This window comes from Caloenas nicobarica, chromosome 7, assembly GCF_036013445.1.
Source record: "Caloenas nicobarica isolate bCalNic1 chromosome 7, bCalNic1.hap1, whole genome shotgun sequence".
NCBI classification, from domain to species: Eukaryota; Metazoa; Chordata; class Aves; order Columbiformes; family Columbidae; genus Caloenas; species Caloenas nicobarica.
In genome coordinates this window covers 22404148-22429117 of record NC_088251.1, presented here as the reverse complement: position 1 = coordinate 22429117, position 24970 = coordinate 22404148, and the positions used below count along the sequence as shown (strand labels likewise).

Sequence of the window (24970 nt, the reverse complement as noted above, 5' to 3'; positions counted from 1 at the left end):
CAAAGAAAGTACTTTTTTCCTGTTTTAGCCATCTACTCCACAGTGAAATAAGTTGAACTGGATTTGAAGGCCTTTCTTTCTTACAACTGCTTCATAAAAAGATATCAGGGATTTTTTGTTCTCCAAAATATTTATTCTAGCACATCTTTCAGAATGTCTTATACCAGAAGAATTTAAGCAGAATAACTTGTCTATTTGTAAGAGGTTTCTCAATGAAAGTAAAATTTCATGTTACGGAAGTAGCCGCACGTCCTGTTATATAAGGGCTCCTTTCCTGTGGTTGCAGGAATTGTTATGTGACCTTGCCTGGATTTGATGTTCAGCTGTGTGTTCAGGACTGTTGTGCATTCGGTTGTCATGATCCTCTTCTTTAAAACATAGAGAGCTGTGCAAAATGGCCACTGACTTTATGGGATTGTGCTGAACGGGGGCTGCAGCTGCAGGGACGGAGGTGCAGGGTGTCCGCGGCTGTCGGCTCCCAGCCGGGAATGGCCCAGTCGGGGCCGGTCTGGTCTTGGGGTGCGGGAGCCACAGGGAGCCCATGGCAGCATATTACAAATGCTTCATTTGCTAGTGGGAGACAAGAGCACTGTGTGTGAGTTTGGGATGTAATGTTTTGAAGTTGGGTCATGTCTATTTGCTTCCTATTTAAAAAATAAAACCAACCAAACAAAAAAGCCACAACCAACCAAACAAAAAACCAAAATACAAAACCAAAACAAAAAAATCGAAACACATCAGCTTGCACAGTGAGTCTTTTCCTCTGTAATTTCCCTGCATGCTTTGATCAGGTGTTTTCTTCTGCTGGTCTTCTGGTTGTATAGAAAAGAAGAAATCAGACTTAGAGTTCTGCTCACCCCGTTTATCTGCCCCAGGGTGTTGGTGAGGTCTATGGTATCGTGGTATGTCTCCCCTCACCTTTTTGGTTGTTTTACTCTTCCCATATGCTGTTGGAGATGGGATGTTTTGATTCAGTAAGCTTTTTTCTTGTGGTGTGTGCAAGTGTTTATCCTACTCAGGTTCTGAAGTCTTCAGTGGGTTCCGCGGGGAAAATGCTTCTGTATACAAAGCCAAATGAAGCACAAATGAGTTTCATTCTTCTTGTTAGTTATGCTTGTCCGTCTAAAACTAAATAGTAATGATCTTAAACCCAAGTTGAGATTATTAACTGCTTATGCATGTGTGTGCACACTCGTGATTCTGCTGAAGTGTTATTTATAGCTGTACAGCACAGATGACTGTTTAAAAAAAGAGGAATAATCAGCATGTTGTGGACTCTGGCTTCTTTATGTAGAAGTATTGATCTAGATAATGTTCTGCAGTGCCGCAGAACTCCTTCTGCTTGTCAGTTTTAACAAGGCAGGACAAAATGATGTAAGCATTTAATACTGAAGACCCAGCACAGGCACCTTGAACTGCTGCTTGCTCTTTCTTTACTCTCTCTGCCTATGCTTTGTTTGAGTTCCTCTGTACTGCCTGAGGTTTGCACCTTGGTATGTTACTTGTCTGGCAAGAGCATGAGTGTTATAAGTAATCTTGCTACGTGGTAGTGGTGGTATAGATAAAACAAAATACAGTGAATTAATAGTTTGAGAATAAGATGTACCGATTATTTTAATACCAAATACTATCCTGAGCTAAGAGAAACAAGGAAGGAATAAATGCTTTTATGGTACTATCAAGTATATTGTCTAACTCCAGCTGTTGATGATGAGGGAGGTGGGAATTGTGTCTACCCACCCTGTGTGGGGGTTTTCACTAGCCAGTGGTATCAAAAAGTCCATTTTGTGCCTGTGTTGAGGAAACTGACTTCTGCCCTGGGTGTCTTCTTCCCCCTTGAGCACCACCTGGACAGATCAGTGCATTGCAGTATTTGAGATTCTTAATACATCATCAAAAAGGCCTATTTTTCCACCCAAAGGCTGTCTATCGCTTTGGTCAAAGTCTATTGTTACTCTCAATGTGTTGCTGCCTTTGCTTAGTCTGTGTTGCCTTTCCTTTGAAATTGAAGTACTAATGCTGCTAGAGTTCTGTTTGCTTGCTTTCCTGTAAAATCCATTTTTTTGCTTACCTGTGGTTTTTATTCTGCGTGGATCTGTGTGTATTAATACATTTTCAGTCATTTCAAACATTACTGAAATCGAGGTATAATGAAATAGAGTTCAACGTAACAGGGATTCATGGTGCTGTAATGTGAAGAGCATACGATTTGGGAGTTGATTGCCACTGGCTTCTGTTTTTAAGGAAGGAAAGGGGTGTGAAGATTGACAGGAGAACTCATAGTTATAACAAGGTAGCTGCTACAGAAGAGGGAGAATTTTTTCTGAAAATTTTTTTGATGCTGTTCAGCAGTGAAAGTCTGCAAGGTCAGGAAAGGATTACAGGATTGAAAAAGTTGTCAGTCATTAAGCCTTACATTGCTGAATACTACTGACTACTTCTGAAAGCTTCTAGGAACTCTTTAGTCATTGTTGGGCTGGAATTTGGAAGCCCAAGTAGAAAACTTTTGTTTTCTTCAGTCAGTAGTATTATTGGAAGAGAGATGAGATTATTTTCTTGTGAATAAAGTATCACAGGAAAAAGGGCCTTGAAATCTTGTTGCAATACCTGATAGCTGTAAAATACAGAATTTTGCAATTAAAATGCTCGTTTACATCTGGACATTGAATCAAATACTGAATTCATCTTGAAGCTCCCCTTTTGAGAGCCAAGGTGAAGATTTGGAAGGGGAATAACTGGCAGCAGGAGGCTGGCTGAGCATTCACTAGAATCAGACCAGAACCTTCCATTTCACCATATGGTTGACAGCTGCACTGTTCCTATTTGTTGTGATTTTCTGTGTTACACAGGACTGATTGGTGATAGTTAACTGCTTTTGAGCACTTGCATAACATTTGAAGCTGCCGTGTTTTGCCCGCTTATCTGAACTCCACAAGTTCCATCTGGAGTGGGATGAAAATCTGGTTTCACCCTACTCTTCTTCCTTGTGAAATGTCCAGCACCAAGCCTAGGGGTAGGTAGGGTGTTTTTTTGAATACAAGTTTGGAAGAATAAACTTTGTATTACTTTCTACATGAATTCTAAACTTTAGGACGAGCACTTCAGAAATGCAGGTCTGTTAAGATGAAGGCTATTATTACCATGTACTTAAAGAGCTGGGCAGCTATGGAGATCTGAAGGGACTGCAGAGTGTTTTGGAATGGTTTGAATTTACTTCAGGCTGGACAGACTTTCTTAATTTTATATATATTCCTTCCTTCTTCAACTGTCAGGGAAAAGTTGAGATAATGGATCCTTTGGGCTGTGTAACAGAAAGGGGGGTAGCTGCTTCCGAAGGATTTCGGAAGTGGGACACAAAGCTGCGAGCTTGTCTGCCTCCCCGTAACCTCTGCAGCAAATGCATGTGCTGAAAGCACCGTGATGCATGAGGTCAGTGGTTATTAATACCACATTTTTGATACGAGTAAAGGTTTTATCTGGGGAGTGCAATGTGTTTTAGCAATAAGCACCACACAAAGTAAATAACATGGCCTTTGCGTCTCTAGTTCTGACCTCATCTCTCTCATTGTTAGTCTTCAAACAGAAGCCCTTTATTATTCAGTTATCCCACATTGTGCTCTTATAAATTGAAGTCTCTGACAAGAGATCCTTTCCTCCAGAAACTTCTAGATTGTCTTGAAGGTTAAGTTATTTTCGATCAGAAAAGGCTCTAATGCTGGCTTTAGATTTTCAGAGTTGTGTGATTGGCTTTTTTTTTTTCAATTGTAATTTGCCTTTGAATGGTTGTCATGTTGTGCTACAGCTCTTTACTGATTATTTGAGAGCTGACTGGATACTTTAGGTCTGCTTTATGATAGTCTGGACACGGCTGCCCTACTCTTCTCTCTCTTGGTAACTCTATGGGATAAATGACATTTCCACTGTTTTGAACAGAGGTCTGTGTGGATGTAGATTTGCACAGAAGACAGGTGTTTATCAGCTGATGTCTTTCTTTCAAGAAGGGCCACAAAAATGACTGCTAAGACTTTGTAACCTTGGAGAAGCACCTGCAGGCAGTTGAGAAGGAGCAGAGGCATTCCCTTCGAGCTCAAGCACGTAGAAGTTTCCAGCCCTCCACTATCACTGAACCTTCTGCCGTTCAAAGCCAATGGCTTTCTGCAGCTTTTTTTTACTGAGACAGATGCTCTTTAAATAGATTTGGCTGACTGTCAGGCTTAAAATCAAATGATTCAGATTAGGTAAGTGTTTGCAAGACTTCATGATAGTTTTATCAAACTCAGAAGCATTTTGGATGAAGAAGATGGAGAACCGCTTGCTGTAAAGAATATCTTCATGCAGTATAAAACTGTACTTGACACCAGCAGCTTGCAGAGTCTCACTTTGGGGTGTTTCTGCAGAACATGGTCTCTCCATGCCCCTTGTTGGCCTAAGCAGTTAACAGGAACATAGAGTGGGTTTGTTTTTGTTTTTCGTGGGTTTTTGTTGGTTTGAAAAGTTGGTACAAGAACATACTCTTTCTTCACAAAATAACTTGTTCAGTTTTCTCTCTCCCATCATTTTAAAAGTGGTAAGCTGTCTCCTAGTTCAGAAATGCCAACATTGCCACTTCAGAGAGCTTTATTCCCAAGAGGCAATTTAGCCCATCAGTACCCTGCCTACAGTTTCTCCTAGTGATTGGTAGGCTGTGCAAATACCATGGTACTGACTGAAATTACTGCAGTTGTAGTCAAGAATGTGTGTTACCCAAGTTTGCTCACTGTTCTATCTAGTCCGTTCAGTTTTGCTTTCCATTATCTTGTGGTGGTCTCTCAGAAAAGACCTTCCCAGTGTCTTCTGGGAAACCCGTATTGTCAGAGGCTTGCTTTACCTTTACTCTCTGAAGAAGTACTTCTGTGGCTTTGGGGAAGCTTTTGGGTTGAATCTTCACTCCAAGATAGTTTTGATGGTCTTTACTAGCAACTTGTAGCCTAGCATTTGGATAATTACTTTTGTATCAGATAAGTGGAAACATTTTCCTGGTGTCTGAAAGACCATTTGCCATAACCTTGCCCAAGCTCTGAGTATATATTTTCTAACATGGTTCTGGGGAGTTAGCCTAAGGTCTCTAATACTCACAGCTTTGTCATAACTTTATAACGCTTCACAGAGTAGCAATTGTGCAATAGCAGAATGAATAATAAGGAAGACCAGTATGAGTCTGTCGTGGGCATCAGCAGCGCTGTCAGACGCTGTCAGTCAGTTCCTGGTTCCACCTGGTAGGCACAAGTAGCACAGAGCCACGTAATTTTGTTCCTTTAAGAGGAAGACTGACAAATGGGTGTAAGCTTGACAGCAAAAGCATCACTGGCTTCTTTCCGCCCCTCCCCAACCCCCATCTTTCTCCCAGCATAGCAATCGAGACAGTGAAAATGCATGCATAAAGCAGAAAGTGTTTTTTTCTCTTATTGTCCCATTTGCCCTATCAAAAAATTCTTGGAGATAGAGAAGAATGGAAATAATTGTACCTTTTTGTAATTACACTGTATTGTCTAGGTGCACAAAGAAATCTGTCCAGTATTTCTGACTAGCTAAGAATCTCAAAAAGAGGAGACATCCTCAAGAGGAGGAAGTTACCCCTCTTTGGTTGTGCCACAGCTGATTTCTGTCAGGGATGTTTGCCTTTAAGATCACTGCCCTGTTCACTCTTTTCTTCATCCAGCCTCATGGTTATTCAGTAATGAGAACTTTTTCTGTCCCTCTATTTTATTTCATCATCTACAAGATTGAATTTAGACTGACTTGCAAAGCTGGCTGGCTACCTTTTGGGATGTCTAAACTGTAAATGAAAGTCTAAATATTGATAGTTCTGCAATTAAACATAATTGAATCCATTGAGAAATTAACAAATATTTTCATCATTTCAGCTACATGGAGAATCTATGTTCTCAAGCCTCTAGTTGTGAAAACTTTCCCTCTAGCTAAGAACAGCCATAGGATCAGTCAAGGGGATGTTCTTGTTCTCCTTCACGGAAAGAGTGACCTTGCCAGGAGCCATCTGGGTGAAAACTTCAACTGAAGTGTATTGTCTTGGACCATTCTTTCTTTCTTTCTTAGCCATTTCTCATCTCTTTAGGCTTTCAGAGGTGGTGATGTGGCATGAGAAAGGACAATTTGCCCTCAACATCATTAATCTACTCCCTACCTCTGGAAAAGGTGGCAGGATCTTGGGGGTGAGGGGGGCTCTTTTCTAAAAATACACACATTCACACATTGAAGCATTTACTTTTTTCTGTGTTTTGAAAGGTTATTCAGAAATAGAAGTAATGAAAAATGAATTCCGGACCTCTGCTTTTAGATTTAACAGTGTGAGCAATTGGTGGTTTCAGCCATACCTAGTGCTAAATGGGAGCATCTCCTTTGTTGTTTTAATTCAGCCATGTGCCTGGAGTGTTTTATCAAACAATAGCCTAAAACACTTGGTGAGACATAAGACTGCAGTAAGAGAGGAGTGTTCCAACTTTTTTCCCTTAAAATGGACAGGGATAGCAGGACCTTGCCAGAGAACAAAGGATGCAGCTTGAGATGTTATGTTGCTATGTGATTGATATAGCAAAAAAAGAAACCTGTTGCCAAACAGCATGAATTCAAAGGAAGACCTAGAATATTGGATTTCCTTTTTTTTAGTTATATAGTCATTATATATTTCTGTATATATAATGTTATTTACTCTATATAATAATGTTTGTATAACGCTATAAGGTGTTTGTATAAGGCTGTGCAACTTCTCAGGGATATAGTTAACTTTTTAAATCACGCTAGCTAGATTAAATTTGTTCCTTATTCCAGTGAATAGTGTTCTTAATATGATAAACAAAATTCAAGTATCATAAAAGTTTTAGGCTTTCTGCCTCAGTTCATTGTGTTTCTAAGATAAAGTTTCGAGTAATGAACCAAGAGCATCATTTATGCTTTTGCATCTGGCATTCCTCCTGTTTTGGTCACATTTCTATATTAGTAAAATTGCAAGAAATGGGAATCCTGTCTCTTTAAGAGTAGTTTTCTCAGGTCTGAGGGGGTTTTTGTGGGGGGTGGGTTTTCTGTGTGGGATGTGAGGTTTTTTTCCCCCGTGGTTTTTTGTTTTGTTTTTTAATACAAGAATTATGTGGAGATGCAGTTATGCTACAGCAGGCTGGGAAACCCCACTGGCAATGAAAACGTAGGGGTTTTCCTTGTACTATTAAAAAGCTGTTGGCTTTTATGTGTTATTACTAGGGGAGCAGTCTTTCTCAAAAACTTCTTTAATCAGAAATAAGATATGAAAATATTTTCTTCTCACTTAACTATATTTTCTGAAGCTTGGGGCATATCATCCAAGTGTTATTGTGATTTCATTTCTGAAAGTAAATTTTGTTTTTTGTTCTGTGGTTGAGACCACTTACAAGCCAACACAGTATCTGGGAGCAGCAGTGTGTCTGGAGAACACCTGCATGTGCTGACAGGCTTGCACAGCAATAGCTTTCCACTTCCCTTACGTATCACTGCTGTTTTCTTAGCAACTGTATGTTGAGTGTTTAAATGAACAGAGGGTTAACTTTTTCTTACTGATGGTTTGTCAGTGGTGGATACAAAACAGGGTATTTTAATAATGGTGTTTGTTTTTTGCAAATATTCTTTTTTTCCTGCTTGTTTTTTGTTACCCTTTTTATGGTAGAGTGGAAGCTAAGTGGGTCTGTAAATAATAAGTACAAATAGCGTCTTACATATATTTCAGATTCATTAGGATTCCGTTTTGTAGCTATTCTATAACTTCGGTAAGTTTTTAGAGGCTGGCAAAATATGAAGCTGCCATTTATCTCCAGAGATCTGGTTTTGTCAAAAGCGGGTGGTTACCAGCTTAAGTGTTTTCTCCTTGTTCTTAACTCTGCGAAGGCCATATAGCCAATTGAGCAGCCTGAACTTGCTCCTGTGAATGCTCATAGCGAGCGTGTGGTAAGAAGTCAGCTCTAAGCCTGTGCAAATGCAGTGCAGGTAGTAAACTTGCATACTTACTGAGAGAGTCCTGGACAGCTTGGAACAGTCTTACTGTAACGACAGGCAAACTACAAAGCCCCTGATGCTTATTCCAAGACAAAAAAAAAAAAAAATAGAAAAAACATATTCACTTGGTCATAACTGAGACAGCTTGGCTCAAAAAGTACTTATAAGTTTTGTAGCCCACTTTGAGAGCAGAATCTTGTTTTGAAGTCCAGTGAAGAGATGCCGCTCACAGCTGTGCATCTTGGGCATGTGTTAGATTGTATTTTCCATCTTGTCGTAGGTGCTGTGGAAAGGAGAAGACAGCGTGCTTGGCTCGGGGGGTTTGTGAGTTAGCACAGAGCCTGCTTGCCTCTGCTCATTCCACGCCACGTTCTGCTGGTCCCTGCGGTGCACGCTTAGCCACTGTACCTATTGCAAGTGATGTTGGTTCACAGAGATCCTTAAATTGCTGCTTGAAACTGAATTACCTCACCCAGTATGGTTGGCTCATGGTTCATTAAGGGATTGAGCAAAGAAAGGGGGCTGAGGCTGAAGTTGCTTTGAAATGAATCCTGCATACGTTCAGCTCTCAGGAATGTGGTGCGACGGGCATGGTAATGGTCTGTGTCTGCAGGCTTGCAAAAGCATATCTGAACATTTTGCATGGGACACTGGCAACCAAGAAGAATATTCATTTGTGTATAGATATTTGCCTGCCTTACAGCAATGCTGAGACTTCATTAATATTTGTAGAATGAGTTTAATAGAAATACAAACAAAATATTACTAGAAGGGAATGGGTTAGGTTGCTGTAACACATTGGGAGATGTTGAGGAAGTTCTTTCTGTTTTTTGACAGGAGATGAAGAATTTATAATCATGTGGAAGGTGAAAAATGTGCGTTCACAGATACCCAGGTTATCTTTGTAAGCAATTATTCTTAGTTAATTTTTGCAAATGCACAAACTCTGTGTGTGTCTATTTTGTAGTGATTTCATGCTGCGAATTCTACTTCAGAACATGTGGAATAGAGTCATCTTGCGTATACCAGCCATAATAATTGGTATTATATGTATCAAAAAGGGAATAATCCTAAATGTCACTGGGAATGTCCCTGGAAAATATTATGCAGTTGTCTGTAAAGTGGGCTACCCTTGCGAGAACTTTAAAAACTGTTTTGCCGTGAATCTTGTAGTTCCTGTTTCTAGGAATTTCTTGGATCAAATTCTTTTTTATATTTCCTGTGAGATTAGGGCAAAAGTGAAATTGTGGTGGCAAGAACAGTTGCACTTGAATGATTCTTCTGGCTTCTTCAGAAGCATTAATGTCCTTTGGAAGATGTTGTATATCCCGTGTACCTAGATGAAGTTAAGTTTTTATAGAGATGCACGTAGCTTCTGATTAAGAAAACCTGGAGACTGTTTTGTTCTGGAGAGAGCTGTGGGCTGCTGAGTCAGGGGAGAGCCTGGTGCCTTTGTCTGCTCCGCCTGCCAAGGTCCTTGCAAAATCCCAGTTCTGGTGTGGACAGTGTGCTAGCGTGTATTCAGACTCACAAATCCTGGTGCTACTCTTTGAATGACTAAGATACGTTAAAGAAATTTAACACTTCAAGGTCTTAAAGGATATGTATAAAAACTGCCATGGAGTTCACATGAATGCCATGTTTTATTTTTTTAATCTAACTTCCTTCTTAACCCTTCTAACATACTCCAGCCGTCTTGCTCTTATATACTTTTCTTGGAATTCTCTGTTCTTTTCCATGTTATTTTTCGGAGGGAGGAAGGTTTATATTTTTTGCTTTGTCTCGGAAGATTCAGTGTATTGTGGGAGGTGAGGCAACACTGGTCTTGGCAGAACACCACAAAACCAAGAGAGTAATTAAATGACGCAAGCCTTTGATTATTTTTCTCTCTCAAGCTTTCTGGCACAGCCGGGCATTCCGATTGCAAAAGGAAGATCAGGAAAAGAAACTTCTAAAGATCGCACACAGAATTAGAAGAACTTTATCGGAGACTACTTGCTGCTTTAAAACTCTTCACTTTCAAGTCCTGGAGTTGCTTCTTTTTCTGCTGTGAGGATGGTGTCTCTTTCATCACACAAGACAGACGTAACTGAAAGGGAGCTGCCAAGGTTTTATTTTGGTTTTGATTTCTCTGCTCCCTTACTAATTGGATTTTTCCTATCTTCTGCAGGAGGATTAGAAAAGCACTAGAGAATCTGGGGTTTTTGGGCTGTGGGAGGTAGCTGTTATTTTTCATGTCTCAGTTCTGGGACCTCCTTAATTTGCCATTTGTTCCCTGAAGTCACTGCCTGTTTGGAAAAGGGAGAAGCAGCCTAACAGATGAACTTGCATGACCATGGATTCCTTCCGTTTGCAAACTTTATATGTGGCTGCTTGTAAAAGAAGTTTTTGCATACATAAGCATCAAATGAAGAATAGCATCCTGGGCTGGATTTAAAAGAAGCAAACTGCTTGTGTTCTGATGAAAGGAGAAATTCTGTTTAAACTATAATTTATAGATGATTGGATGTTGTTCCAGTTTTGAATTTTGGAGAAAGGAGGGAGAGGTCTGATCAAGTCAAATACTCTGCCAGCCTAAACCTTCATGTTCTACAGCTGAAACTGGAAGATGTCTTGGAAAAGAAATTACTTTTCTGTGGGTCGGGGGAACGTACAGGGCATGTTTACTCCACGAAGTACCACCTCAATAGCACCCAGTAAAGGTCTCAGCAATGAACCAGGACAGAACAGTTGCTTCCTGAATAGTGCGCTACAGGTAAGAGCACGTAATAAAGAAATGTCTCTGTCTTTATCCTCTGTCTATTATAGTATTTACTTAGGCTTGACTGTGCAACAAATATAGCCAGGCTTGACTACATAATTGTTTGTGGGCCACAAAGAGTAAAGCTAAGTTTGGAAATGCAGATTAGTTGTGTTATAGAACAGCTTTTTTTAATTGTCAGGCTTTCCTGATGAAATCAACAGGATTCATATTGTCATCACTTGGTGTACTTGAATCTCCTGTTTGTGTAACTTGTTATATGTCAACCAAAGATGAAAATAAATGTAGAAAATTTCTTTTAAAATAATAGAATATTACATAGCTTGCAGTATGTCTATTCCTTCAAAGTAAATTTAACTTTTTTGTTGAACCAGTTAAGTTCAAGCGTTGATAATACCTATACAAGATCTGTTTTACACAGGCCTGTTTTCTTTCTAACAGCTGATTTATAGCTTAATTTAGATGATTGAGTCTTTACCTTTTGATTTAGAAAAAAACCCTTTTCCTGTGTCAGAATTAGTGGTGTTGCTGCTATACTGGTATTGTCACCATTTAGATGTTTTGAATCCCTGACATTTGAGATTCAGTCCTTCGGGCTGCAGGGTTTACAACCCTTTCTTCATATCAGCTTCCTTTCCCTTCATATGACTTGTCTGTGTAGCACAGGCTGTGTCACTGTGGGGTTTTTTCGTATCTTGGGTACGATTAGGTTCTCAACTAACTTCAGGCTTCAAGATACCCCCATGATGCAAATAATACAAATAGAAACACCACTGACCCTCAATAGGCCTAATATGCCATGAAATACAGGACTGGGTACAAAGGAAACTTACTAGAGAAGTGAGGTTTCCAGTGATGTACTGTATTAATTGCTTCTGTTAAGTTGCAAGGTGTAATCACTGGCTGCCTCCTGTAATTGAGTTACTGAACCTAGGTCAGAACTAAGTAGAGCCAAACATCAGCTGCATGCCATACCTGAAGTTGGAAGCCTACAACCTGGCCTTTAGTCTTCTACATAAACCGTTTTCTTCTAAATCTCAAAAGAGATAGGATACCAAAAAATATTTACAATAAAAAGCTGAATTTAAAAAAATCAAGATAGTAATCATTTAATGAAATACATACTTCTGGGTTTTTTAAATCTTAATTTTTTTATCGTTCAGTGTTAGTCTGAGAGATTCTTGAATATTTGTTTGCTCCTTAATAGTAAGTATTTCTATAAACATTCAAGATAAACTCCAAAGGCAATTACATCAAAAAATTGGACTTATTCCTAAATTTATTATTTTTTTGTCCTTTTGTGAAGTCTGCAGTAGTTCTTCAGGAATGTTGTGTGTAATCAGATGATTCCAAGGTTTATGTTGCCTCCCAGGCCCTTAAGTGTAGGGAGAGTTTGAGTATAAACATAGCCATGACAATTCTGAAGTTTCAGGAAACTTTACAGATGAAGCATTCAATAAATGTGTTTTTAAATATAAGTTTAGGTAATGTTTGTGTGCCATGCTTTAGTTAATAAATTGTTCCAGCTGGAAACAACTTCTTAAAAGCAGCACAACCTTTTTCAGAGTGCTAAACTTTTTCTAGCCAGTTGCTCTGGACAGATTAATCATAAATAAGAAGATGGGTCCCTCTGTTCAGGCTAACGAAGCCTTTAGCTGGCTGGATGCCAGCCTGGACCTTGCTGCTCTGTCCGGAACCTGGCAGGACACGATTTAGGTCAGGGCTCCCTTCAGTGCCAGCTTCTGCCTCCTGAAAGGCTGGTGGCTCTGGGGCTTGCAAGAAAGTCCAGTTACTCCTAGTTGAAGCTGAACGAGCCAGCACTGACCACATTTATACATAAAGAACTGACTGTGAAACACCTCAGAGATCGGTATTGTTGATACTTTACAGATACGAATTTAGATAATTGCCCAAGATTGCGCAGATTTAGTGGTAAAACTTAAGAATAAAACTTGGTGCTGCTACAGCAAAGGTTGCACCTCACTGTTGCCAGGAGAACATGTAAAAGCCTGCTTGCTTTTATATGCTGTGACCATACCTGGTCACGTACCTGGAATTACCACCGTACCTGTCCTGAGAGAAAAGTACAGCTGGCCACACAAGTTGGGGTTAGAAATCTGCCTGTAATCATGGCATGTAAATACACTTACTAATGATAATATTGGGCATAATGGCTTTTAGTAATTTATCATTTTGACTTGCAAGAGCTTGCTAATGTAATGTAAATTAATGTATGTGAATGCTAAAGCTGAGGAAGGAAGATGAAAATGTCAACTTACAGATAGACAAAAGGCATTCCATTTCAAAAGGGGTGTTCACTGACATTCGTGTACTTTTGGGTTTATTTAGCATGTCCAATTCTAGAGCTTCATGCAGTATTTTATTTTATATGTTAATAAAATTGACTGTACCCCTTTTTGTGTTTCAGGTTCTCTGGCATCTGGACATTTTTCGACGCAGTTTTCGTCAAATCACAACACACAAATGTATGGGTGATTCTTGCATCTTCTGTGCTCTTAAGGTAAAAGTTGTAATTTTTTTTTTAATTGAACAGAAATATTTCTGATATTTGATTAATAGATGTAATCAAACTTGCATCTGGCAATTCGTGAGAGCAAAGGTAAATTTGATACATACTGGCCCAAGACACTTATAGCACTATTTTTAAAATATGTTCAAGCCAATAAATTGTGAAAATACTATAGTTACAGTTTCAGGTACAAGGACTCTTACCAGTGGAGTGCAGATCATCATGAGCCTCCATGTTCTAGCCAGTAAAACATAGGTTTGCTTTGTTTCTTCTAATTTATAATTTGATTTATCCACATCATGCTGTATACAGTTAGTATGCTCTTCAGAAGTTACCTTTCCTTCAGAGCTGCTTTATATGTCAGCATGGAGAAGGCCATTTAGCTTTAAGCCCTTCTGTTCAGAACTCTTGATTATGTAAGACTAAAAGGTATTTTCTACTCTAAGCATTGATGTTTGTGTTAAATGGCTCAGCTCTTTGTGGTCTATTAAAAAACAAACAAAAAACCTCACAAAAAAACCCCTCAACAACAACATCAATTCTCTTTGTAGATGCAGATATAATAACTGACTGTCATAGATACTGCCTGGACAGTAAGATCTAGATGGTAGCTCTCATTCTGACTACTGTTATGTACTTGAGTAAATTGAGCAATCCTACATGTCCATTTGTCTCTACCCATTAATTTTTAGCACTTCTGGGGTTTTTTGAGCCCTCTTTCTAAGTTTTGCCACTTGAAACCCATGGCTCCCTCTAACCTTGTGGGAGAAATGGATGCGATGCAAACACAGTGAAAATACTAGCTTTAATCTGCTTGAGCAGTGATTTTTTTATTTATTTTTTTTCTTTCTGAAATTGGGACTGAGACATTTTCTTTGATCACAAATGGATTGCAAAATCCAACTAAATACATAAATTCTTTGCAGGAGAATTTATTGTATTGTGAATTCTGTGTGCAGTAAAAGGACAGACAGCATGTCTTAAAATATGGCAAAATAGAGAGTGCAAGGTTTAAATTAAGATCATCTGAAGTTCACAGGCAGTATTTACAGTATAATAGCTGTCTTGCTACTGTGACTTTACTGGTGCTCTGGTACAGACAGACTTGAAATAAGTTATCTAGTGAGTTTTTTGGGCTGTTGTTGAGGGGTTTTCCCTTGCAAAAGAACAGCAAAGAGAAGACTATTAAGGCATGAAAGAAGATAATTAATTTCTTTCTGAAGCGAAATTTGTCTCTCAAGACATATCTGTTTAAAAGATGAGGCAGGATGGTGTTGACAGTAATATCATCGGAAGAGGATATAACAGTGAGTTAGGAGCAAGATAGCACATCGTAAGTGAGAAATACATCTATCCTGACAAAGAAGAGATGGAACATTAAATATATCCCCTTTCTTATAGGGAAGTGACAAGACTCAGGCTTGATCTGGTTTGAGTTCGTTCAGAGCGATAAATAATTTTAAGCCAACTCTTGGATCATGCCCCTGAGTATTGCCAAGTGATTGTTGGCATTCTTTGGTAGCTGAGATGAGGACAGAAAGAAAAATATTTAGGAAATTGTCACAAATATAAGCTTTTGCTGTTCTGGGGTTTAACCTAACAGCAAGATATGGCAAGGAAATACCATGAGATCAGACCGATTCTGCCATTTGGATGGAAGTAGACTGAACTCTTGAGACAGTGTTGAGAGGTTTTAATGTAAAGACAATAGTTACAAGTCTTTTTCCTAATGAGACTACCAAAAAAGAGGAGAGAGAGAAAAAAACAAACAAACAAAAAAGATGTCACGGGAAAAAGGAGAGGATGAATCTTTGTGGAACTGGTATTGGAAGATCAACTGTGGACAAAGACGCATCTGGATTGGCAGTACCAGTATGAGAAGGGAAGGCGCTACAGTAAGACTGGAAGATGACAGAATCCGTGGAGTGTATGTATTAAAAGCAGACATTGGGTTGCAGCGTGTTTAGTTTTGTTGATAAAATCCTTGCTTTTGATGTCTTGCTGAAGTGTGCAGTATGCTGTTATAAACTTGGAAGTGACAGGCAGAGTGGCAGAATTCACAAATTGGATGCCTGCAGCCATATGCTTATTTTTTAAATTAAAGCAGCCTTTGAAAAAACTGCTGCTCTCTCTTCTTGCTCCCCGATATTTGCAAAGATTTTTGTGGTTTGTTTCCTATCTGAAGTTCTTACAATGCCATGCTTAGCCAGAAGGTGTTAGAACCCTTAGTTTCCAACAAAGCTATAATGTACTTTTGCACATTTTAGAAAACTTGCATCTGGTTGGATGCAGAAATCCTATAGCTCACAAAACTCAATATACAATGAAAAACTCTGAAGAAACACGTAAACAAGTAAAGAATTATCTAGACAAGTAATTCTGAATATGAGCAGTGACCAATACTTGACAAAGTATTCCAACTGGCTTTAATCCAAACCAAAATGTTAGTGTTTTCTCTATCTACAGTCTGTTCTTCATGGGAAATTTCAGTGTGTTCTACTCAAGCCTAATCCCGAACCTTCAGAAAGTTTACAGACATATATTGTAAAGCTATACAGAGAAAAAATACATAGAAATTTGTTTGTTAGAAGTTACAGAACTGTTTTACGTCCAATTCCTGTAGGTTCATAAAACAACTCACAATTTTATGTTGTTCTCTGTGTGATACCATGCCAAGTTTCCATCTTTATTAATTTGTGTAAAATGTTGCTGTGTGTATGTAAATATTTGATATTTTCCCCTCATTTTTATGTTGTTGTCGAATAATATTATAAAGGTAAGTAACAAAGAGTGTCACATAACTCTTAAGTGAAATTGGGGATGCAAGCATCCCCTCACCCCTCCAAAATACCTCAAACACCAGAAACATAGGTAGTCTTTCTTGCATGTAACTGAAAAGGTAGGGATGCTAAATGATAAAGGTATGCAGAAGGGATAGCCCCAACCCATGGAAATGATCATGTTCATCTTCATAATCTCCGTAAGTGGGCAGTAAAGGGGCAAAAAAGGCTGAGGTTTTTACTTGTTCTCTGCTGCCCTCTGGATCAGTGTTCTCAAACTGCTCGTTCTTTTCCTCTTGTAGAAGTCTGGCTGGCTGGCACACGCTATCCGTAAACTTGTATAAAACAAATGCAATAATGTACTTAATAATGCACCTAATACTGCAAGCATCACCAAGAGCACGTTTTGTGTGCCAGTGGAGCAGGATTGTCCCTTCCCTTTCCCTGCCCCAGCTCTCCCATCTGCTCTGGGAGCCTTTCCCTGTTGTCCTGCCAGGGTAATGCCAGCTTAGCCGCCAGGTCTTTGACGTCCTCTTTCTCTTGAATCTTGCCTTAGGCTTGGCTAAGATGAGGGAGAAGATGTGGCTGGATCCAGTGGGAACACAAGAATTTGGAGCTCTATACCATGCGAAAATCTCCCACTAGGGTCTGGGGAGAGGTAATTAGCCTTGCATGCTGTCAGGTGGATCTGCCCGAAATCCCTGTCTGGACCAAGCAAGGTGGAGGCAGGACATGGTTCCTCCTCTCCAAAGCATGCTGGCATGTTCAGGTCCCAGCCTGACCTGGGAAAGGGGCAATATTTGGTGGGGGGAAGAGTCTATGTTGTGTTCCCCCTCTGCTCCAGGTTCCCTTCACAGGAGACCTCCTGTGTTGCGCAGAGAGGGTTTGCGCTCTTCCCCAACTTTGAACTGTTGCTCTGAAGGCAGCATTCTGTTCCCATTGACTTTGGAGGAAGATAGTCTTCACTAAGCTAAATTTAGCCTTTGAATAAAAGTTGTATTTTTTCCACACTTTCTTGGCTTGCTGCGGCTGTTTCTAGGGATTCTGATGTCATGCACAGTATTTACTGTAAATGCTCAACTAGTTCTATAAATATTATTTGTAATTTTAAATTACTTTTATTTATAAAATGAGAGATCACAGGACAGTGATGTCATACCTGAAATCAAATCACATTTTATTTTTGTACTGCATTGAAGACATCCATTGCACAAATTCTTGAAGCGATTTTAAAACTTGCTGTGCTACCTGGCTATGTTTATGTGGCTACAAAATGAATCTTGAAATAATTCCAGACATAAGTTTATTGGTTATTTTGAAGGAACCTTACATCAACAGCTATAAAAAGACAAGGGAGAGCTGCAGACTCTGTGCTGGAATCCCAAATACTGTTCCTTAAGATTGTAGCATTATTTAAGAGGTTTTTTTCAGTGCACAAGCTGTCCTTACTGCTATATGGTTTGCCTGCCATAACACTGGAACAGCTTTTTGTTTTATTATTAATGTCGAAGTCTACTGTGTTTTATTTTCCTTTTTCTAGAGCTTGACTTTGCTTTGGTGTTTGTTTATCACAGCTAGAAGAGGACAGGAAGGGGGAAATCCGTTCACTGTACTGAGCATGCCACAGAGAGTTTGTTCTCCTTCCAGGGATTGTACTGGGAGCTCCGTAGTGCCAGGATATGGGACAGAGTGTTTTTTGTAGTTTGCAAAGAAGAATGCTCTATTGATTGATAAATTCCAGTAGGGCTGGTCTTTTCTGTAATTTTGTCATGTGCAACAAAAGCAGGAAGAATGTGAATTTTCTATATAGAAAGTATGTTGTTTTCTAAGGTGAAAACTGAGAACAATAGGGTATTAGAGTGCTTTAAAGAAGTGGAATGACTATAGCTCATGGCTCTGATTAGCCACTTGATTGAAATGGAGGGATTTGTTATTAAAACTTCATTATATGTTTGAGACAGTAATAGGTTGGTTGCAGAGATTTCATCCTCTTGTTTGGTGCTTTTTTCCAAATCAGGATAGTATTTCATACCGAGATGGTAGTAAAAATATACAAAATAATTAATTTTATTATTTAAGCTTGTTTTTTTCAGTTGGCACTTGCAGTATCTGCCTGAAAAATGAACTAGCAGCAAGTACGAGTTTCCTGAGTTAATAAATAAGCTTCCAAATAATGACTGCCTTTTTTGATCTTGATCAAGCAGTTAATAAAATATGACCTAGTTGATATGATATGGACGCTCTGTGATTTGGGTTTCTTTTCCTGACACCCTCTTAAAACTCGCAGCAAGCATATTTTTATTTCATTTTGGTAGTAGCCGGGATGCCTGTCGTTACAGTCTGTGTTGGAGACCTTATGTTAATGTTTAGGGCACAGTGTGAGTAAAAATGGAAGAGAGAGTGTAAAAGAAAGGAATAATAGAAATTAGGTTAATTTTTATTAGGCTTGGAGGTTTGGAAAGAGATCCAAAGACACAAAACCAGAGAGCTAGATTTATTTGCACCCTCAAAGGCAAATATAACGTGAGGAGATGTGGAGAAGAAACGTGAGCTACTGGAAATACTGTGGGTGGAGGCTGGTATGATTGGATGGGAGAAAAGTTATTTTAGCAGCCAGAATTTTTATTGAAACAGGTTGTTGTACTGAATAAGAGACTGCATCAGAGTGCGATGCTCTGGATGAGAGATTAGGCACCGTAGACCAGAAAAAAGTCCATTGAATGGAATGGAGTAAGAAGGGCATGCTGTTGGAATGGAGAGGAAGCTTAAAAATAAAAATACTGTCACAATTGAGTGACAGCAAGAATTATATTTATATGCTGAGCAGTCCAAGAAGGATGAGGGTTGGCCATGTTAATAGTTGTGGCTTTTGTGAAAAGGCAGAAGCTGTTCATGTAGGGAATACTAAAGCATTGTGGGGGGAACAAGTTTTGTTCTTTGAAAGAAATACCATCGCTGCTAGAGCTGCAGTGTTATCCCCATCCAAAAGGAACTTGCACACAGTACTGGAAAAGAATAGTTAGTTCTCAGAAAGCTGCCAAGGACAGAACTCAAATTTACAGTGCATGGATGCTGATCCGATTCAGTAGCTGTTGCCTGTTCTCTTCAGCCATCAACTTATTCTTATGGCAGCCTGCTTCTACATGCTTGATTAAAAAGTCATATGTGTATGTGTATCAAGTCTGGGGTTTGTTTCATCAATATGGTTAGGCACACACTGCAGATGTCAGTTTACCCCAAATACATTGAATACTTCTTTCCTAGGGAGAAAGCAGATTCCAAACACTGTTAGAGATAATTTGGAGCAGATCTTGTAAACTAGGGAGGGGGATTCACAGGGATTTCAGGTTCCAAATCTTTTAATTTTTAAAATAATTCTAGAATGTCAGTTCCATGAATTACCTCAAAGAATAATTACTGTCTTTATTCTCTGACCAAATGAAGAACAACTTTTTTTATGATCATGCATGTGAATTTTAGCACTCTGAAACAGAAAACCAGGTTTTAACTGTAATAGTTGTATGATAAAGGTTCCTTGTCTCAAACCTTTGGTTGTTTGCCTTTGAAGCTTTAGAAATTTTATGTTGATTCCTACACTTCCCACACTGGAGGAGGTGATTTTGGGAGACCACTGACCCTGCAAGCCTTTTTTCTGACACGTGTCGGAAGACCAGACCTGCGGTAGAAAGGACACGAAGCTTCCAGTTACAAACCGGGAAGAAGCTTTCTGAGTGGTAATAAGCCAAGTGAGGCCCTGCCTGGGGTGGTCTAGTAATTTTCTGATTTGGATGCCTCTGAGAGCAAGCTGGCGAAAGATAAACTGTGTAATTGTAGTTGATCTTGACTTAGTACCTGGGGAAGGACTAGATGCAACTGGATGGATTTTGGCAGTTTGTCCCACTTAAAGAATATTTGTGCTTCCTAATTCTGCTGTCTTTGCTACCCTTTCCAGACCTTTGGAGATCTGTAGGGAAGGGGATATGGAAGGAGTCTGACTTCTTTTTTGCATAGACCGCAGGAATGCAGTGTAACCAGAAGACAGACTTCCTATCCGAAAAATCCCTTACTCATACTGTTCTCTGTCTTGGCTTGTAGACATATCAACATGCCAAGAATAGGTCATAAGTGTAGAAATCAAAGTACTGCTGCTAATTCAATATTGGTAGTTGCCCAGATTTTATGTTAAGATAATTTGTTGTTGTTCTGCATCCTTGATCTTGGTTACTGAAAACCGGTAAAATAGAAGAGACTTCCCTTGTTCATAAAGCTTTTGGCAGAGTCTTTTCATGTTGTTACTGCTGTTAGGGATACGTGCATTTGTATTGGAATGTAGCCATTGAGAGACATCGACAGTGTGGTGAATACACTAATGGGGTTTTCACTATCTTCAAATTCAAGTGAAGTTTTTGAAAGAGAACAAAGTTTGAAAGTTTCATATATGAAGTTCTCATTAAGTTCCAGAAGCACTTGCAGAAAAGGTGTCATGAAAACTCCTGGGACAAAATCAGCAGTGCTTTCCTGGTCTGCACCCAGCTGGCTTTCACACCTGTATGTGGAACAAATCTGTTAGTGATTAGCAGCATTACTCAAGGGCAAGTCCTGAATTAAGGAGAGAGATCTGACTTAGATAACCTGAAGTGATGAAACTGCAGGAAATGCCACACCTGCCCCTCTAAGGCTGAGAGACAAGATAGACCTGTTCTGAAGGTGAGCAAAGGACCTATCTTGAAAAATAAGAAAAAGGGAGAGCAACCCCACCCCACAAAAAAAGCCCTAAACCCCCACCCCACAAACCAAAACCTAACGAAAATCAAACCCTCCTGTGTTCAAAGTGTTTCTGACTCAGTTTGATGTGCTTTTGGGACTTCCTACAAGCACTATGTTCAAACATGTTCTAAACTGCACTGTGCAATGATTTGATAAGATCTGATCTTTGTTAGATTAAAATGCATGATTACTCACTGGTTTTAAGACTCTTTTTTTCTCATAATCTAAATAAGACTATACAATTGTGTGCTGTCATTACAAATTTTAGGAAGCATTCTTCTGTGTAATAACTGGGATCTTTTACTTCCTGATTTTACATATTAGAATTCTGTACAGAATTCTGGGATGTTACAGATTTTTTTTTTTTCCTGTGATTGTGGTAACAGATTTCAGTTTTTCACCATTTATAATTAATGAAAGATTTTTGTTTTAATTGTGAAGGCTGTAATTATTTTGTGATGCAAAAATTTTAAAATGCAGTTTCTTGTGAAAAACTGTTGCTTGTAATGATCAGGATTACTTTTTCCTTACTGGATCTCTTTATGTTAACTAGTAGGTATATTACAGGTAATAGTAAAGTATACTGTTTCTTTAAAGATAGAAATTAAGTTAGGAGTTTTGGTTTGCTTGCTCGCTTCTCCTTTTACCTAATTCAGAGCTATTTCAGAGCTCTCATGGAAGCAAACGGGGTCCTGTCCATCAGCCCCTGCAGTGAGGTTGGGGGCCAGTTGCTGCACAAGTGTCTGTTTTCAGATCTATGAAATGAGACTGATGATAACCAGAATAAACACATTTCTAAAGTAAAGTCGTGAACATTTTCAAGTGCTTTAAAATTACTTAATGTAAAGTACTGAAGCAGGATGGAATTATGTTTTCACAGCTTTTTTTTTTTTTTTGAGGTCCACTGAAATTAGAAAATTCACTGATGAAACATGAAACTTGCTCTGTTACCAGAGTGACAGAAATGGGAATGAAGGCCGTTAAGTACAGAGACTTTGCCATTCTTTCAATTTTTGTATATGTATATGCAAAAGGTAATGAAGAAGAGGTATTGCCTGTAATTCATGAAGTGTGAGACTGCCTCACAGCCTTCTCCTAGCACTTTCCCCATCATTATTGGATGCCTCTAATAGAGTCTATTTTCGAAGAGCTATTGGCTTCAGTACTGTGTGCCCTCACCCATGAATGAGCACTAAAAGGATGACCAAAATAAAAATAACAGTAAAGAGAGATGGGTATTTTGCATCTATACCAAATAATATGTCAACACGATAAATTGTAATATTTCTACGGCCAGAAATGTCAGGGGCACAGAGGCTGGTGTGCTGGCAGTACAGTGACAGCTCTGTTCTTCACTCTTTCTGCTTCCTCAAAGCAGCGGAGATGGCACAGTTTGGCAAACCTTCTCCCAGTTTACCTGCTCATTTTCTCTTAAGAAACGAATAAGAATAGTGAAAGGAGAGAATCATTCAGATTATGTATTTCCAATTAATATAGACCCTAAGTATGCTGGGGAGAAGCTTTCTGTAACTAAGGGAGGAAGTGATACATGAATCAAAACAGCTACAGATTCTCAGTTCAGATTTAGAAGAAAAACAAACAAGCAAACCAGTTTGAGGTTGGCTTTCTCCTTGTTTGACTAAGGCAGAAAAGTGGTGCACAATTGCAGATGATTCTATTTTTTTTCTCTTGCAGTAAGAATGGAGCTTTTCCGCAGTCTTTAGGGAAATTGTGAGGAAAGTTTTATAGGAAAGGACAAGCAGAGTTTTGAGATTGACACAGATGAAGATGGTTGCTTGTCACATGAAATGAGGTAGAAAGTAGAGCAGTGGTGATGGAGACAGAATGGTCTTGTATGAAAATACGGGCTAGAAGTTTTTACTCAAACTGAGGATCTTGCATACAGTGTTATGTTCCTGTTTTTGTAGGAGGGCACAATGGAAGTCAAATAACTCTTCAGAACATCTTCTAAACGATCTCGCATACACACATGTACATGCATACACACCCACACAAAATAAAAGTGGAGTTTTATTCAGTTGGGAATATGTAGTGAACTTTCATGCATATAACCCCCACTTTAGTCTTTCTAGAACTACTCATCCTTGCAAATGATTACCCAGATGACCTGTGAGTTACAGTTACAAAAATGCAGGTTTTATGGCAAGAAGTGAATAGCTGGAACTGTTATTCGTGTCGTGCCTTTTCCCTCCTGCATGCTGACCTAAAAGTTATCAGATTCTTACCCACTTCTTGGACTTATTGGAAGGTAAATTCCTTGAACAGTGGAAGCAGCAGGTTGTGGCTCTTTAAGGGCTAAGACATTTGAAAGAGTCGCTTGAAAGAGGAAGGAATACATGCAAGAAGAAAGCTTACCCAGGTGTGAGTGAGAAAGTGAACTGAAGAGGGAGAAATAGGAATAAAAAGTGAGGAAGTTTTGGTGTCCACTTTATTTGCTTCAGGAAACAAATTTGCAGGAAGATCCAAGGAGGACTGACACTGAGGGAAATTTGCCCCTCATCTCCCCACCCTCCCTTGGATACGTGAAAGGAAAGGAAGGAATATACAAAGGTGCATATGATTTCAAAGGATGAACTTCAGGATTTTTCTCTTGTAGTCCCTGTACAATACAAGTATCTGTGTGTTGCTTGATCAAAGTGAGTTAAGGTTTTGCTGTTTGTCTTCAGATAACTTGAATCATATTTTGAAAATACAGTCACTTAACTATGTTTTTGTTTTCTTACTAGAGTATCTTCAACCAGTTTCAGTGTAGCAGTGAGAAGGTCCTGCCTTCTGATGCCCTGCGTACTGCCCTTGCAAAGACATTTCAGGATGAGCAACGCTTTCAGCTGGGCATCATGGACGATGCTGCTGAATGTTTTGTGAGTATAACTGAAAGCTGGCTTGACAGGCATAGATGCAAACCCCCACGACACAATCCTTTTTGGTTTTTTCCCATTTCTCCCTAAATTCCAACAAACCTTGTATGTGTGGCCTGGAAAAGTCCACATAGAGATCCCCAAGCTTGAAGCAATCCAGTAGGCAACCAGTATTTGGTTGAGTCATCACTAATGATTTTGAAATGGAAACATCGATGTTATCCATTTTTACAGTTACTTCTGCATATGTACTGCTTGCAGTCTCAAGTGTGTCTTGGGTATGAATCGTAAAGAAAAAAAATCGCACTGCAAGAATGATCCAGGATTCTAGTTCTAAGGATCACCTCAAAAGGGCGAAAGGACATTTTGTTTGCCAGTTATCCTGAAATTGTGTTTTCCTAAACTCTAGCTAAGGGAAAGTAAAAAGAAATAAATAAACTAAATGAAACCAAACACAGTTGTTTATGTTAGTAAGTTGAGGTAAGCAATAGTAAAATGGATAATCTCCAAATATTTCTGTTACTGTGTTTGTAAACCATCTGACATTTGTTTTTTTAGACTGGTTAGCTCACTAGCATGATTGGGAGACAGCTTTTATATAAATCTTACATCCCTAGGTTTACCCACCTGCTTTTTTTTATACTCAAACTCTTTCTTGGCATCCATTATGTTAAGATTTTATTCTTAGCCACATTTCCTCCTATCCCTTCTTCAGTCTCCCAAATTTCTTTAACTTAATTAGGAGGCATTTTTGTCTTGCTGACCTATTGGCCTCTCCCCTTTTTGGAAATGATGGTGGCCCAACTGTGTTTGTATCCTACTTAGTTGTTAACAAAGATGTTAATTCTAAACCAAAGTACAAACATACTGGATTTACTACTGAAAGGTAGAACTTCTCTCAAGTAAAACACCTGTCAGAGTGGAGTCCTTTCTGTATGTTAAATCTTTCATTTCCTATACTTACCTAATTTCACACTTGCACTGTAAGAGATCGTAAAAATGGGATAAATGCATTATTGCTATTGTAGTTCTTCTCTTAAACTAAGTGGACTGATAATGGGCTTATGATAACCTAAGGTATCCTTTATTTGTAGAATACTCATATATACTGACTTCAGCAGGGCCAACTTTGGCCTGTTCAGACAATTGCTGGGGTAAATCCCATGGGCAAGGCTGCTTGAAGGTAAAGGGGCCCAAATAGTTGGTTAACATTCGGGGACTGCTTCCACCAAGCTCA

At 39.1% G+C, this 24970-nt stretch overlaps 1 protein-coding gene across 14 annotated transcripts in view; it reads left to right on the top strand.

Moving 5' to 3' along the window:
• The window catches only part of USP54 (ubiquitin specific peptidase 54), a 114894-nt gene that overhangs the window by 38916 nt on the left and 51008 nt on the right, over positions 1 to 24970 (top strand). For 12 of the 14 annotated variants that reach the window (XR_010606453.1, XR_010606451.1, XR_010606452.1 and 9 more), the window contains exons 2-4: positions 9912 to 10771; positions 13206 to 13298; positions 23602 to 23736. Coding sequence is in view for 8 of the 14 variants with exons in the window: in XM_065638702.1 (XP_065494774.1) it covers positions 10625 to 10771; positions 13206 to 13298; positions 23602 to 23736 (375 nt within the window). In the remaining 6 variants the exon portion in view is untranslated. Of the gene's footprint in view, positions 1 to 9911; positions 10772 to 13205; positions 13299 to 16643; positions 16746 to 23601; positions 23737 to 24970 lie in introns of those variants that run through there. The other 2 variants (XM_065638704.1, XM_065638705.1) reach the window with 2 other exon arrangements.